Raw genomic sequence first — 14,292 nt, 5'->3', positions numbered from 1 at the left:
TTTTGAAATATGTCATTTTTTGTATATTCTGGGCCACAAAAGTCAGAAAAATAAAATGTCTTAAAGAATGTCAGTTATGGTGTTTTAATGCTTTCAAATGTCAAAATGGGTTAAATTTGACCTGAACAGTATGTAAAGTTTAAATAAATAGAAATTATATTAGAAAAAAATGTATAAATATTAGTTAATTGACCAGGCCTTAGCCTTCTTCACATAAGTAAAAAATAAACATTTAAATCTATTTTAAGTGTGTGAACTGTCATGACTACACTATTAAAACTATTTTAGTTATCCAGAAAAAATAGATAATGCAGTTGTGTAAAAATGACGATGATGTTAATTTACACTTTGTTGCCATTTTTTAGGTACATCTTGCTAAAACTAATGCAGTCTAATGCAACAATAAATCTACCTTCATGAAGGTTATAATGTTCAGATTATTTGAAACAGTTTCAGAGGTGTTGGCTCAAGTTTACAGTCATTCTGGAGGCTTTAGGTTCTGAAGCTCATTGATATAAAAGAGGTGTAAAAAATATTATAAAGATCTCAGTGACAACAGCAGCACAATCTACAGCCGCCAAGCAACCATAACACTGAAACCCAAGTTTTAACAAAACTGAACATTATGAGGGCAGGAATTATCACAGACTGAGTGTATTTTTACACAACATACTGGTAACATATATTAAAATTAAAAAAAAAAAAAAAAGAAAAAACAAGAAAATGTGAATCTTTTATGTTGTTCAGTGATGCCGGTGTGACACAATGTCGCTTGAAAGCAAAACAAAAGTGACTTTTTCCACATTAGTTCACATTGATCAGGTTTATTATTTTACTTAGACAACAAGAATTTTATGAAATAAAAATTCACAAATGACTTTATCAGAATATTCTTTCAGAAAAAATATAAATGGTTTACCTTTAATACCATCAACTTTTACAGCAACATGCATGTTATATATTTACTGAAACACTTTCTGTTCAATAAGACGGAGCTTATTTCCTACTTAACTTCAAATCTCTTTGATTTTTTTCACAATTATTCATATCACGCTGACATCTTTTCACTGAGTGTTTACTTGCTGACAGTCTGGGCTCAAACCCTCCTGTGATGGCAACCATCTGTCCTGCTGATGTGCTCATGTGTGAAACGTTGCAGGGGGAGAACCTGACCTCTGACCTTTCAGTGGACAGAGAGGACAGACAGTGATCTTCTTTATGGAGGCATAAAAATAAATAAAAACTGATGATCTGCCTCATCATCAACGTCCTGACTATATCATGACCAGGTTACAACCACGTTCGTCACCTTCTTTTCTGTGGGCTTTTACATTTGCTTTCAATATTTGCAGATAAACTTTCCACCACACATCACACTTCTCACCGTCTCATGAGTTCAGAGTTCAGCGGCGACAAAGAAACACAGTTCAAGATTTTAAAATTTCATCTCTCCAGCTGTCTCGATCCCGCCTTTGGCGCTTTCGGGCGAGTTCTGGGAAGTAGGCGCTGTTGTATGGCCTTTCCCTCTCCTGCACCTCCCTGCCCGGCTCCTTCCCTTTGCCGCTCTTCTGATCCAGAAGAGCCTGGGTTCTCCTCCTTTCTTCAGCCTCCCGCTGTAAACGCTCAGCACGCAACCTTTCAATGGAGCTGGAAAAGACAGGACAGACAGCTTTGTTATCTCTCCATGATGATACTCTCCACATTATCGTGTTAATATCACCAATGCCTGAATACAAGAACTGTCTACTGTTAATGCAAATCTGAAATAAGGAGAAATTTCAGTAAAAAAATGAAATATGTAGATATTCTAAATTATTCTGATCAAAGTTATTCAGTAAATGACAGAAATATATAAGAAATATGTACTCTTATTCATTATTACAAGAACTTTTATACATATTTTGGCTAATAAGCAATGGCTAATGATGTTCGTACCTCTCTCCACTGCTCCTCTTTTCTCCTCTGTGTCTTTTTTCCTTTTTCTTGCTCTTGTGCTCCTTCACAGCCAGAGCTTTCTTCATATCTTTCAAAGGGTCCAAACTATCCTTCAATCTACGATCCTTCTTCTCTTTCTCCTCTTCGCTTACTCCCTTCCTCTTTTCTGTTTCTTTCCTCTCTTCTTTCTCTTTGCTGGTTTTCATGTACCACGGAGTGACCTCAGTCCCCGGTTGGGGTCCCAGAGACACCAGTAAGCCGATGGCACGTTCCTGTTTCTCCTGGAAATACGAGGAAAACCAACAGTAAGGAAAATATGTTGTATGTTGACAAATAAGCAAGAATAATAAGATTTTTTTTTCCTTTTGGCTAATATCAGTGACATTTTGACCTTTTTTGTAGCTAAATCCAGAATATATTTAGCTTTCTGACCACAACAAGAGACTAAACACTTCCACTGATGTTAAATGTCTAAATATACCAGCCTGATGTAAATGCAATCAGTTCACATGATGCATCTTTGCATGTCTGATAGATTAAAACTGGTCTGAAACAACAAAGTTAACTGTTGCCAAAGATGGACAAATGAGTCACCAGGTACATTATTTATGTCATGTATCTGAACTGGGATCAAACTGTTCCCAGTCACTCCCACTGGTGCAGTTATACACATTTTACAGACAAACACAGAGTATGAAGTAAGCTCTGTTGTTCACAGGTGACATCCTGGTTAATAAAATACTAGTGCTTGACAAGTTGGTTCTACATTAAACTGTTGATTTTTTTATTTTAATAAAAATTATCACTAAAATATTGATGATATTATAGAAATCAAATTTGTTGAATGGTGAGAACAATCTAAGTTGAGTTTGAAGGTTTATTCTTGACCTTGGAAACAACAGTTTGACAAAATTCGAAAAGTCAATTCATTAATTAGTCAATCAAAAGAAAAATAATCAGCAACAATTGTGATAATTGTTTAATCATGTTGGTGATTTTTCACTATTTTATATCATTATAAACTGAACATCTTTTGGTTTTGGACTCTTAGTCGGACAAAACAATATATCTGAAGACATTATTTTGGGCTTTGGGGACTTGATGGAAGTTTTCATTACTTTCATTACTTACTATATTTTATAGACTAAATCAATGAATCCCTCTCATATTAAAGCTGAACAGCTGCATACGATGAAGGTTGTGGAAGGAGGTTGGGTGACGTGTGTGTTGGATAAGAGTGAGCAGAAGCACCATCACCTTTTCATCTTTCTTTTCTTTGAGATACTCCTCATTGCCCTTCTTCTCTGAAGAGTCTTCCAGAGGAAAAAGATTGAGATGCTCCAGAGCTCCACTCCCTCCGCTCCGCTCATCATCTTCATCATTCCTGCTTCCTTCTGCTGACTGGAGAGCAGCTCGGGATTTTCTTCTCAGATACTCCGTACGTGCCTGTGGTGCACAGGAGAGGAATTATTCCAAACTGAAACTATAAAGAACAATAAAGGCTTCATATTGCAGGTGTTTAATGGGCAGGGAAATAAAAAGACAAGGCTAAGGATGACTTTTATAAATATTAATGGTAGTATAGTAGTGAAGAAATGCCTTGTAGTATGGAGAATTATAAACATGTGCTTTTCCACTGTATTCAGCACTTTAATTTAAAAATCTGTAATTCTTTTATATGTACTTTACAGCGTCAGGTCCAAAAGTCTGAGTCAATGACAAAAACTGCAAAAAGTTGCCATCTTTTTGTTTTCCTGCTCCTGCAAATTAGTATGTATTACTTACTAATAACTGATGGAACTGATGTGAATAAGCATTTTTAGAAATGCCAGTTTCAAACAGGAATACATAAATGTCTTGTTCACACACTATTACAGTAACATCAGATACATCATTCAAATATTGACAAATAGCTGCTGACACAGAGTTTCAGTCGTTTAAATCTTTAAAAAAAACAACAACAGACATCATGCACAGTCTGCGCTGATGAGTTGATGATTCATCAAGCAGGTCATATGGGATTTAGGGGGAATTTTTCCTTTCAGTATTTAATTCAGTGAATTATCCAAAAACGGACATTACCAACTAGTTATTTTATCTATGAACTGTTTAGTTTCCAGTGAATGTGCTATACCAGATAACGTACTGTATAGCAATAGCAATACAGTCATATAAAATAACTCATACTGAGATAGAAAACTTTGTCTTTTCTTTTTATTATTGCCCAATAGGGCTGAACAATTAATCAAAATTTTATCGAAATTGCAATATTGCCTACTACAATTTTCAAATCGCAGGAGGTGCAATATTTGTTAAAGGCGAAATGTTTGTCAAATCACCTCATCATTTTAAATTAAATATTGTTGTACTGCAGAGATGTCCTGGACTAAAGACTTTATCTTTGTTTGGTACAGATCCTCACAAAAAAACCACACCATAATCACTGTAATCTTTTTCAATGAAAATGAGAATAATGATGTAAAAATTATCATCCCCTCTAACATCGCAAATCATATCGCAATTGCAATATCAGCCAAAATAATCACAATTAGATCTTTTTTCAAAATCGTTCAGCCCCATTGCACATATTCATTTATTTGTTGTGGTTTATTGATTTATGAAAGACATTTACTGATAGACTACATCATAATTAGTCAATAGATTAGATCAATTAGATAGTCACCACTCTTTTCTAACAGGGTAGTAGTACAAGTACCTGGAAGTAGGCCTACGTGTCCGGTGTTTGATAACAACTGACTCAAAGGGGTTTTAGGCTGTGACTCAGACTTGGACATCACTGTATAAACAACTATTACTCATCATCATCATCATCATCATAGTAATCAACGTGACATCACCGGTCACCTCTTGCTCTGCACGCTCCACGCGACGCTTGGCCTCGCGCTCCTCCTCAGCAGCTTGAGCTTCGTCCCTCCGCACGCGCGCGACGTTGTCTTTGTTGCGGACGTGCCAGCTCTTCTTCGGAAGGATGTTCATGGTTGCCCTGGCGACTGTCGCTACTGTGCGTTAGCGGCTAACTAGCTGAGCAGGCTAGCGTCGACTGAATGGGGAATAAACAGCGAGCACAGGCAGAAAACGAAAGCTGTGTGATCATAAATACCTTAAGAATGTAGTAAAGGGAGGTGAGCAGAGCTGAATATTACCTAAGTACTGTTTAAGATTGTAAAAAAGTGAAAATACGCCGTTTTGATGTTAGCTAGCATGAGTCCTTCCTTTACTGCAGTTAGAAGGAAGTCAGAAGCTACTTTTCAACGTCAGACCAGCAAATAGACATTTAACTTGCTTCCTCACAACAAACTCTACATTTCAACAAGTCTACACTACAAGATAAGATGAAAATGCCTCTCACTAACTTGCTGGGAGGTGAATTGCTCTTGCTTGCCGGCTAACTGTTAGCCACAGGAAGAACCAAAGAGGAAGTAAACATTAACACATCATTGCAGCAACACAATGTTGACACTAGATGGTGCTATAATTCCTCTCATTTTATGATGTAAAAGGAAAAAAAACAAGAAAGGAACATTTACATTCCTAACAATAGCATCTTTTTGCATGGCATTTATTTCTCACTGAAAAATCCGTAATATTTGAATATGCAAATACTTAAAAAAACAAAAGTTTAACTACCAGGCATAAGATGTCTCCTACTTTGTATCTCTGTGCATGTGACAAATAAAGCTCCTTGAATCTTGTAAAGTCCATTCTTGGAGGTGTTTCCACATCACACTTTTGTAAATAACATACTGGACCACAAGTGACTTCCAGCAAATACACTTAAGATTTACATTTTCATAGAGTCCAGATTTTCAAATGAGGGAGAAGGGAGAGATTTAATTTTAAGAATTTTTAATGAGGTAAAATTATTATTCACAGCACATTGTTTTTATATGTCTTAAATATGTCCGAAGGGGATTGTTAATTACATAGCTTAGGTTGGTTAATATAAACAGGTTTTCATTTCCCTTTTTACAAACTGATCTCTTGGTTTAGATATATTACAGAATTGTTAAATCCCACAGCCCACAATATATGAAGATGGCTTTATAAATCAGGTATATACAGTCACATAGTCCGTATGTTATGTTCAGTCTTGTGCTCCTGCATGTTGTTTCGGTTTCTGAAGTTGATCAATCTGTTTGACCAAGAACTGCTTGTCACGACCCTCCTGCAAGCCAAAGATTCACCACTGCATTAGTAAAATTATATATCTGCAAGTATCAGGAAATCACACAACCTACAACTTATCAAAATTCATTCATGTTATAAATCAGTGCTTTACTTTAAATCAAAAAGGTAAAGGCTGACAACTTACCAGTTTAAGCTGAGCTCTTAGCAGAGCAACACTTTTTCCATAAACTGATGCTAAAGCTGCGAAATAACACATCACCACACTGTCGGGGAGAAAGAAGCCATGATTGTACATTATGAAACATAAAATGGAAGGTGAAGGACCGTGTAATATGCAGATACAATATAAGGTGTATTCTATATTCAGGCTTATATACTGTATTGTGTATATCAGAGTTATTATCCTACAGTTTCACTCACCAGGAAAATACAAAGAGAGGGATTGAGAATGCCTGGGAGCCAATGAAGAAGAGAAAGTCCTGTGATAGTTTGGAGAGATTGTAGAAAGAGGTTGGAACAATCGCCCACATGTTGGAGAAGGAACGGAAAGGCCCGCAACCCATAGAAGGGTGGATCCTGGGTGGGAAGACGGAAACACTTCTCTCAAACCATATAATATGACATGATATGGAAAACAATTTTATCCAATGTGCCTTCCACTGTCATGACAACGCAGATTTTTATCAAACCAAAAGTTTTTCCTCTGCTTTATTTTTTGACCTGCAGAGCCACAACTGGAGCAAAAAACCCTCATTGTCCACTTTCATTAGTATTTCCTCATAATTGTTTGTTTCTGCCGTTGGTAAACTAGATGTAACTGTTACAGAAGACAAGACAAAAATCAGCACTCACTCAGCTAAACTGTAAACCATGACGACTGTGGCCAGGCCCCAGCCGAACAGGAGCACCACGAGGAAGAAGAAGTTGGAGGTGGTGGAGCGAAATGTCTTCAGGGCTGGCCGACAATTTTGGAAGAGTGTGGTCTGTGAGACATGAAACAGGGTTAAGGTTAAAAACCAAAGCAAAGTGTTGATTAATACTTCCCCCCCCTCACCAGGCCAACAAACTGGTATTGTGTGAAATGTTAAAGCAACATACTCACCTTTTTGCAGTAGAAGAGGATGACAAACTTGAGGGTGTTGATGAGCGGCAGCAGAGGGCAGAAAAGAGCCCCCGTCCAAACCACAGTCTGACCATAAACCAGGCCGAGCACGTTAGAAGGAACTACAAACTCCTGCCGACCCACCCACTGAGCCAACTTACTGGACCAGTTATCCACCACCATCCTGACACACACACGCACAAAAACACAACAATATCACACGACAGTGTCTCTATATGTACTATATTCATATTAGATATAGACAGTTTTTTGAAATGCATGAAACAATGATTTGTACCTGCGTGGAAACTCCACCAGGGTGAGCACAGCGATGTTGATGAGGAGGTCAAACAGTGTCAGTTTGTACATCTCCTGTCCCACTCGTGTTTCCCAGCACTGCACAATGAGACAAACATGAAAATATCAACTGGTCTTACAATGTTTACCTGCTGAATAGATTTAAAAAATGTGCACTTTGGCATTTCCCACAAATTCCTAAGTTAGGACTCTGTCACTTTAGGGCATCACATTAATTTCGAATCATTGTACAACACAAAAGAACTCTGTCAGCCACTTTTATCACTATGAATTGGTGAAAAACTGTATGTAGAATAGAATAAATGCTTATCTTTGTCATGCGTGACTTTATTAGATAGTAACAGATGCTATCATTTAATACTCTCTTGCTGTTATGTACTGTAGTCCTCAGCTGATCCTGCTAACCTACTCTGTCTCTACAATGTTTTGATGCAAAAACATACTGCAAACAGATTTCTTTGCTCATATAAATACAGACATGACAGGGAAGTTAGATACTTTAAAGTACTTGTCAAACAGCAAAAGGCTCCTTCAGTCCTGCTTGTGTATCCTGCTCTAAGATTAAAGATCAGTGCAGATGAAAAGAAGCTGAACTGAAAAAGCATCTTTTAACAATTTGCATGTGCTGGTTGAGTCTAGCAGTGTAGTTACCTGGTAGACACCGTAGTTGTATTGGCACAATTTACAGTCTTTACTATTTATGTCCCCCTCACAGGTGATCTGACGCCACAGGGTGAACAGCAGAACAGCCAGACTCACCAGGCGCAGGAACACTGCCCTGCATGGAAGAAAAATGGGGAATTACTTTACATCCAATTGTGATTCTGTTACTAAGCTTAACACAGATCCAATTTTGTAATTTTTGCAGCAGGCTTTGTAAAATCTCAGAATTATTTTCCCAGTTTTTTAAAACCATTTTATAATTCATAAACACAAATACACTAAATGCAAATGCTCTAACATAATCTATCTCGCACAGAAGCACCAACACAAACCTTAACAGTGCTACTATGACAGTAGTCCCAGGGGCATATCGCTCTATTAAGGCGATCTGGTCACACAGCAAAGGCACCACAAAGTTTTCGGCGGTGATGACAATAGAAGGTAGATACTCAAAAATCAAACCCAGGATCCCCGCCTGTCCACTCTGGTCCTGTTTGGCAAAAATGAGGCCTCATTGGTTCATTCAAGATTTAAACAAAGGTCACAAATGGGCGTCATCACTCTACTTTTAAATAGTTTACCTGGCTGTAGGTAGTGGCAAAGAAGATGCCAAAGAAGGCTGCTATGATGAGCCCAAAAGCAACAAGAGCCATAAAGACACGAAGTGAGTATAAAACAATTTTTCGACCCAAAGTCAGAGCGGCTGCCCGTTTCTTTATGCGCTCCTCCTCCAGATCCACCTGACAGGAAGACGGAGAGAGAAAAGAGACAAGTGGTCATTTATAGGGAATGATGGTGTGAAACTTCTTCAGTTTCTCTTTTTCCTAACTGTCCTCCATCCTGTTAAGTAGGACGGATCCCCTCTGACCTGTAGCCGGTAGTGGATGTTTTTCTGCTTCAGTTTGGTAGCTCGGTCTCCCAGGCAACTGTAGTCCCAGCCGGTGAACACTATCATGCTGTAGTTGCCCACAGCGCTGCCTCCCGTTGCCACAGCAACCCGAGCTGCAGTCCCCATGCTGTGTGTGAGCAGCCAGTCGAGAGAAGAGGATACAAATGCAGGTCAAGGTGACTGAAGCCTTGACTCAGGCTTTGAAATGTCATTCTGTTTACTTATTGACTCATTGAGACAAGGCTGAACACACACACATAAATACACACACACACACACACACACACACACACACACAGGCTAGATATTTGTTATAAATAGTAAAACCTGAAAGTGGTTGTTCTGGGACTGACCGTTGTATGATGCAAATGAGACAAAAGGCAAAGTAGAAGACAGCAGTCAAGAGGTAGGCCAGGGGGATGTTGTAGGAGAAGTTCTGGTCCTCTGCCACTGTGTTGTTGTAGTAGCCATAGAAGAGGTATGAATACTCCATGAAACCCTGAACAAAGAGGAGAGGATCTCAGCTAGGCATGTCTGATATACTAAATGTACACCAGATGTGGTTCAAATTTACTTCCATCAGTAAAGAATCAGTCAATTAATCAAAACTTTACTTATATTATAGAACCTTTTGTAAATGTTAGTGCAATTCAAAGTGCTTTACAGATGACTGACATGCTGATAATAAGACTGTACACATAAACTGTAAAACAATTTGAGACTAAAGCACATCAGGAATAAAAATGATGGAAATGTAACAATAAAACTGATAAAATAGATAAAACTAAAAATATGAACTAGATTAAATATATAAAATCAATGACAAAATGAAACAGAAAAATAGATATGAAGGAATAAAACATTTTAAAACATGAATGTAAAAGCAGCAAAACTGTCAGTAAGGACACTGAGGTCATGTGTCTGTATTTTTGAGTGTTGTGGAGGATTTTGCAACCAGTGTGTAACTTTAAATGTTCACATATTGCAATAGTCTGCTAGAATATTGATCATTCATTAACTAACTACATCAGCTTGTATTTGGAAATGCAGGTCTCAGCTCCAGTTTATAAACCACAATTAACAGTGTATATAATACACTTCATATTCCCTTTGTTTTAAGGTTCCTTTGCTTTCAGTTTTACAATAAAAAAAAACCATACAAGCATTTACAGTAAAAAAGGACCTTTAGTTACTTTGTTAGAAATGTGTTTAGACTGATCCAATAGTATAAATTTAATCCTATAAACTTTACTCATGAGAGACATTTTGACATGTCAGAGCAGGAAAAGTGCAGGTGTAAACAGTAAAATTAACGATGGCTGAATTCCATTTAGCTGCTTCAGTTTCAGGGTCATGCTGGCTCACTGTCACACTGTCACAGCTTACTGGGACACTTATAAATAACACAGCCACTGTTAATGTTATTAGTAACACTTGTGCTTTTCCTACTATGACAAGTCAAAATGTCCGCTGTGACAAAGGCACATTGGTTGGCCCTTCCATCCAAAAAACAACATGTACACAAGGCCAAAAGTGTAATAATCATAAATATCTGTTTAGCTATACGTTCTGCAACATTTGCAGGTTGTTGAATCTTTGCACAGTTTCTCACCGTTCCTGAAAGTAAGTCAAGGAAGTAATTATAGAACACCACCAAGGCTTGAGGATTAGGGTCATAAGCCATGCATTCCTCTGGACCTGAAAAACAGAGAGAGCTTTAGGATCTATGCATGAATTCTTAGTGATTAATGTATTTCTATAGGTTTCCCTGCACCGCTCTGAACATATAGGTCATGTTGTCACTCTACGGTTTTCAGAAACTTTTTCAACAAGTATAAGGAACAGAAAAACAAGAAGAAGGAGAAGTAAAAGCTGCAGCAGTGATTAAATGCAGTCCTGTGGCGCACATAATGGCAACGGGTCTTAAAAGATAAAGCTGGTTTCCTCACAGAGCTTTAGAAAATCAAAGGGTTTTGTTTAATAAAAGGAGAAATCTACCATTTTGAAAATAGTGATGCATGCAAAAATGATAAAACTACTTAAAGAGTGGAGTGTGGGTAAGCTTATGGATTCCAGCTCAAGTCCTCAGTTGTAAATGATAAAATCTTTACAACATTTATCCTCTTTATTTTACACGTAATGACTGATGTTTCAGAGTACGACATCTTTTCTTCAGACATTGTTTTGGGAGTAAATGTGCTCATGCACTGGTGAACATGTCTTCATTGTATTTCTGAGGGGAGCACCACAGCTGGTGATGCTGTCTCTACTTTTACTCCTCAGAGGCAAGGCTGTTGCTAGGTAACTGTTACATCAATCTGTGAGAAGATTTCCTGTTTTTCCTGTCATTTTCCTAAAATGTTAGAAAGCAAGACATACAGACAATTGAAGAACCATGAAAACATAATAACTGTGTGTTAAAGTGAACTGTTGTCTGAACAAGTTGTTACCAGTGCTGTTAACAACGCTGTCCCCAACAGATCTGAAGACAATGCTGGGGATGAGGACGAATCCAGCGATCAGTAAGAAGGAGACAAAATTGAGCACCACCAAGAATCGCAGGAACAGGAAGTAGGACTGGACACCACCTCCAAAGTTCCCTGTAGGAGCAAAGATCCTGATTTCATTCAAACTGATAAATGCATCTGAGCTATATAAGTAAAATAAATACTGAAACAAAAAGGCTCAAATCAAAATGTATTAAAATTAGATATGTCATTATGAAAGTCCAGCAGCAAATGCACACTGGACTGAAGTTTTAGCAGGATTAATGTCCATTTGAAATAATTAGTTGAAAGTTTACCTCCAATCTTTTGCAAGGTGTTTCTCCACAGCGTAAAAAAGTAGAGAAATTCTCTGGCGACTTTATGCAGAGATTTGGTCTTCCTCCGTTTCCAGGACTCGACGCTGGAAACCACAGGTATCTGCATTTGCTGCACCTGCCTGTAATAGACATGTTTTTAAAACACTTAAATGACTCTGGAATAATGATAGTTTGATATAATTACTGCTCACGCTTTATGTTTTTGGGTCCAATTTCCAAGTCATTTCCTCAAAGCAACTATGTAAATTTTGGTGCTAATTATAGAGTAAACTATATTTATAAGTACTCAGTAAATTAACTGCTAGCGTTACCTAGAGAACCACTTAGTGGGGGCACAGCAGGTGTGTTATAAGCACACAATTTAACATATTGAGAATAAAGTTTCCAATAATAAATTAATATTGAATGAGTATTTACTTGTGTTATCTAATCACTTTTATAGAATTAATTGGTGGAAGACTGAAATCAGATTTATATAGTAAATATATTATTACAGTGGTTTTATTATTATTTATGTTAGAAAAAAATAACTATGCACTGTAAATGAAGGATTTGTTCCATAATTCATGCGAGGCCTTTGTGTAATCATATACTTTAAGGTGAAACTTACTGACACTGAAACTAAATATAACAGTAACACAAATAGAGAAGAGTCAAAAAGTCAGTTAATTGACTTTACTCAGTAATATAGCAACAGTTTCCTATAGTTTGCTAAAGACCAATGAAGACTGTAGCGACAAAACCCCTGAGTGTGTTATATTAGGCTACTGTAGGGTGCTGTACTGTGTTTTAATGTTTAAGAGCTCAACTTTGTATTTGTAAGAGAAAGAATTTGTTGTCACTTCTAACAAAAGCTGCGTAGCCTCCCTTTAATAGACCATTTAGATTTATACTGTTACATTTATCAGCAGTTTAATATTGTGCAACATATTTACTACACCCTGAGATTAACACTGTAACTATTAATGGGAAGGTTTTCATCCCAGGTCAATAAACACAATGTCCAACTGTAAATTTAGAGTCTAGTTAATTTATTACCTCTTTTGGCATGTTTAGTGGTTTTCTCTGTTATATTAGTAGTACTGGATTAAGTCACAGTTGGAACTTATCATTACTACATTTAGATTTTGTTAATTTTTTCCCTTCTTACCTCTTTTATTATTGTTTTATTTTTGTTCATTATTGTTAGTGTGAGCCAATGACTTGAAATATTAATTAACACATTACTAAAAATCATTAATAATAAAAATACACAACAGTTGATGAAATTGCTCAGAAGGCTTCGTACCGCACAGCTCTTTTCAGGGCCATGGGCAGAGGGATGCTCCTGAGGTCCCGGGTTGGTGCACTGGTGCCCTCTTCATCCTGCTCCGTAGGGGTCGAGCTCCAGTTGAACTGAGGGTAATTCTGATTGGACGCTCGAGACTGGACCTGTCGTGACCTTAGTGACTGCTGGTCACCAGGGTAACCATCCCCTGTGACCGGTTTGAGGAGAAGGACGGAAAGACGGCAAAGGAAATGATTGAGCAATAAAAAGAATAATGTTTATCAATAGAAACATTATACAGATATTCAGTCAATTAAGATATTATCTAAACCTTTGAAATGGACAAATAAACGTAATCAGAAGACACACCTTCAATATAGTCATACACCCTACTTGAGTCTTGTCTCCGTAGTTCATTGGTCATTTCTCTGATGCAGCACAACACAAACAGCTCTTCACACTTTCCTCTGTGATCACATCTAACACACAAAGAACAAACTCAGAATAAAAACAAAAAAATGATCCGGCTCGTCACAAGGAAAACGGAGCATATCCAGGAATCTCTACTTCTGTATTCTTCTCTCACGGACTTTACTCCCCTTGTAAATGACCACACAGGTACTTCCTTGTATGATTTAACCCATTATTTCCAGTGTGACAGTTACCGTTCATCTACAATAACATACATAGATTGCATACAGCAAGCAAATGGGTTAAACTGAAGAACTGTAATTTGTGTTGTTGAGAAGTAAAAATACATTTCTTTAACTTAACAGGAAACTTCAGGGACGAGAGACTTTGAATGAGAGCACAAACACAGTGTTGTGAGGTAACTATGGAGGTGTGTTTGTGTGCGCTAATGCTGGAGAGTTAATGTTTTCCCAGCCTGACAAACTAAAGAATGTCGTGTGTAAAAACCTTTTCCTGTAAGCTTTATCTTAATGCATTACATAAGGCTATTATGTGCATCATAATGGACAAGTAACTCACAAATAATCATGTCATGACTTTAAAAAAAGAAAAAAAAAAGGACACGTGAGTAACATTTATGAGGAAATGCTGATACGTATTTTATATATAACGCTGTAACAAAGCAGGGAGTGTTGCAGTTGTTACAGTATGTGAAGCCAAAAACAAGAAATAAA

General features: G+C 37.4%; 2 protein-coding genes across 4 annotated transcripts; both read right to left on the bottom strand.

Annotated features, from left to right (window-relative positions):
• Positions 1 to 808: 808 nt before the first annotated feature.
• Positions 809 to 5,399, bottom strand: leng1 (leukocyte receptor cluster (LRC) member 1). Of its 3 annotated transcripts, none has more exons than XM_067601336.1 (5): positions 5,310 to 5,399; positions 4,801 to 4,996; positions 3,193 to 3,381; positions 1,936 to 2,216; positions 809 to 1,647 (listed from the first exon to the last, which is right to left on the bottom strand). In XM_067601336.1, exons 2-5 carry the CDS (start codon positions 4,930 to 4,932, stop codon positions 1,428 to 1,430), a joined length of 822 nt encoding a protein of 273 aa, XP_067457437.1. In that variant the 5' UTR covers positions 4,933 to 4,996; positions 5,310 to 5,399; the 3' UTR covers positions 809 to 1,427. The 3 variants fall into 3 exon arrangements, with proteins under 3 accessions (XP_067457437.1, XP_067457438.1, XP_067457436.1); XM_067601337.1 differs by having other exon boundaries at positions 5,100 to 5,376; XM_067601335.1 differs by having other exon boundaries at positions 4,801 to 5,375.
• A 102-nt stretch (positions 5,400 to 5,501) lies between these two features.
• tmc4 (transmembrane channel-like 4) lies at positions 5,502 to 14,147 on the bottom strand. Its single transcript, XM_067601331.1, has 16 exons — positions 13,517 to 14,147; positions 13,169 to 13,355; positions 11,860 to 11,999; positions 11,507 to 11,656; positions 10,669 to 10,754; positions 9,410 to 9,555; positions 9,036 to 9,183; positions 8,749 to 8,907; positions 8,500 to 8,657; positions 8,156 to 8,282; positions 7,485 to 7,582; positions 7,187 to 7,370; positions 6,937 to 7,067; positions 6,505 to 6,660; positions 6,269 to 6,347; positions 5,502 to 6,121 (listed from the first exon to the last, which is right to left on the bottom strand). Exons 1-16 carry the CDS (start codon positions 13,569 to 13,571, stop codon positions 6,041 to 6,043), a joined length of 2,085 nt encoding a protein of 694 aa, XP_067457432.1. The 5' UTR covers positions 13,572 to 14,147; the 3' UTR covers positions 5,502 to 6,040.
• Positions 14,148 to 14,292: the final 145 nt, after the last annotated feature.

The sequence above is a fragment of the Thunnus thynnus genome, chromosome 10, assembly GCF_963924715.1.
Source record: "Thunnus thynnus chromosome 10, fThuThy2.1, whole genome shotgun sequence".
NCBI lineage: Eukaryota > Metazoa > Chordata > Actinopteri > Scombriformes > Scombridae > Thunnus > Thunnus thynnus.
The sequence above is the reverse complement of the archived record's forward strand: the minus strand, read 5'-3'. Positions and strand labels throughout refer to the sequence as shown.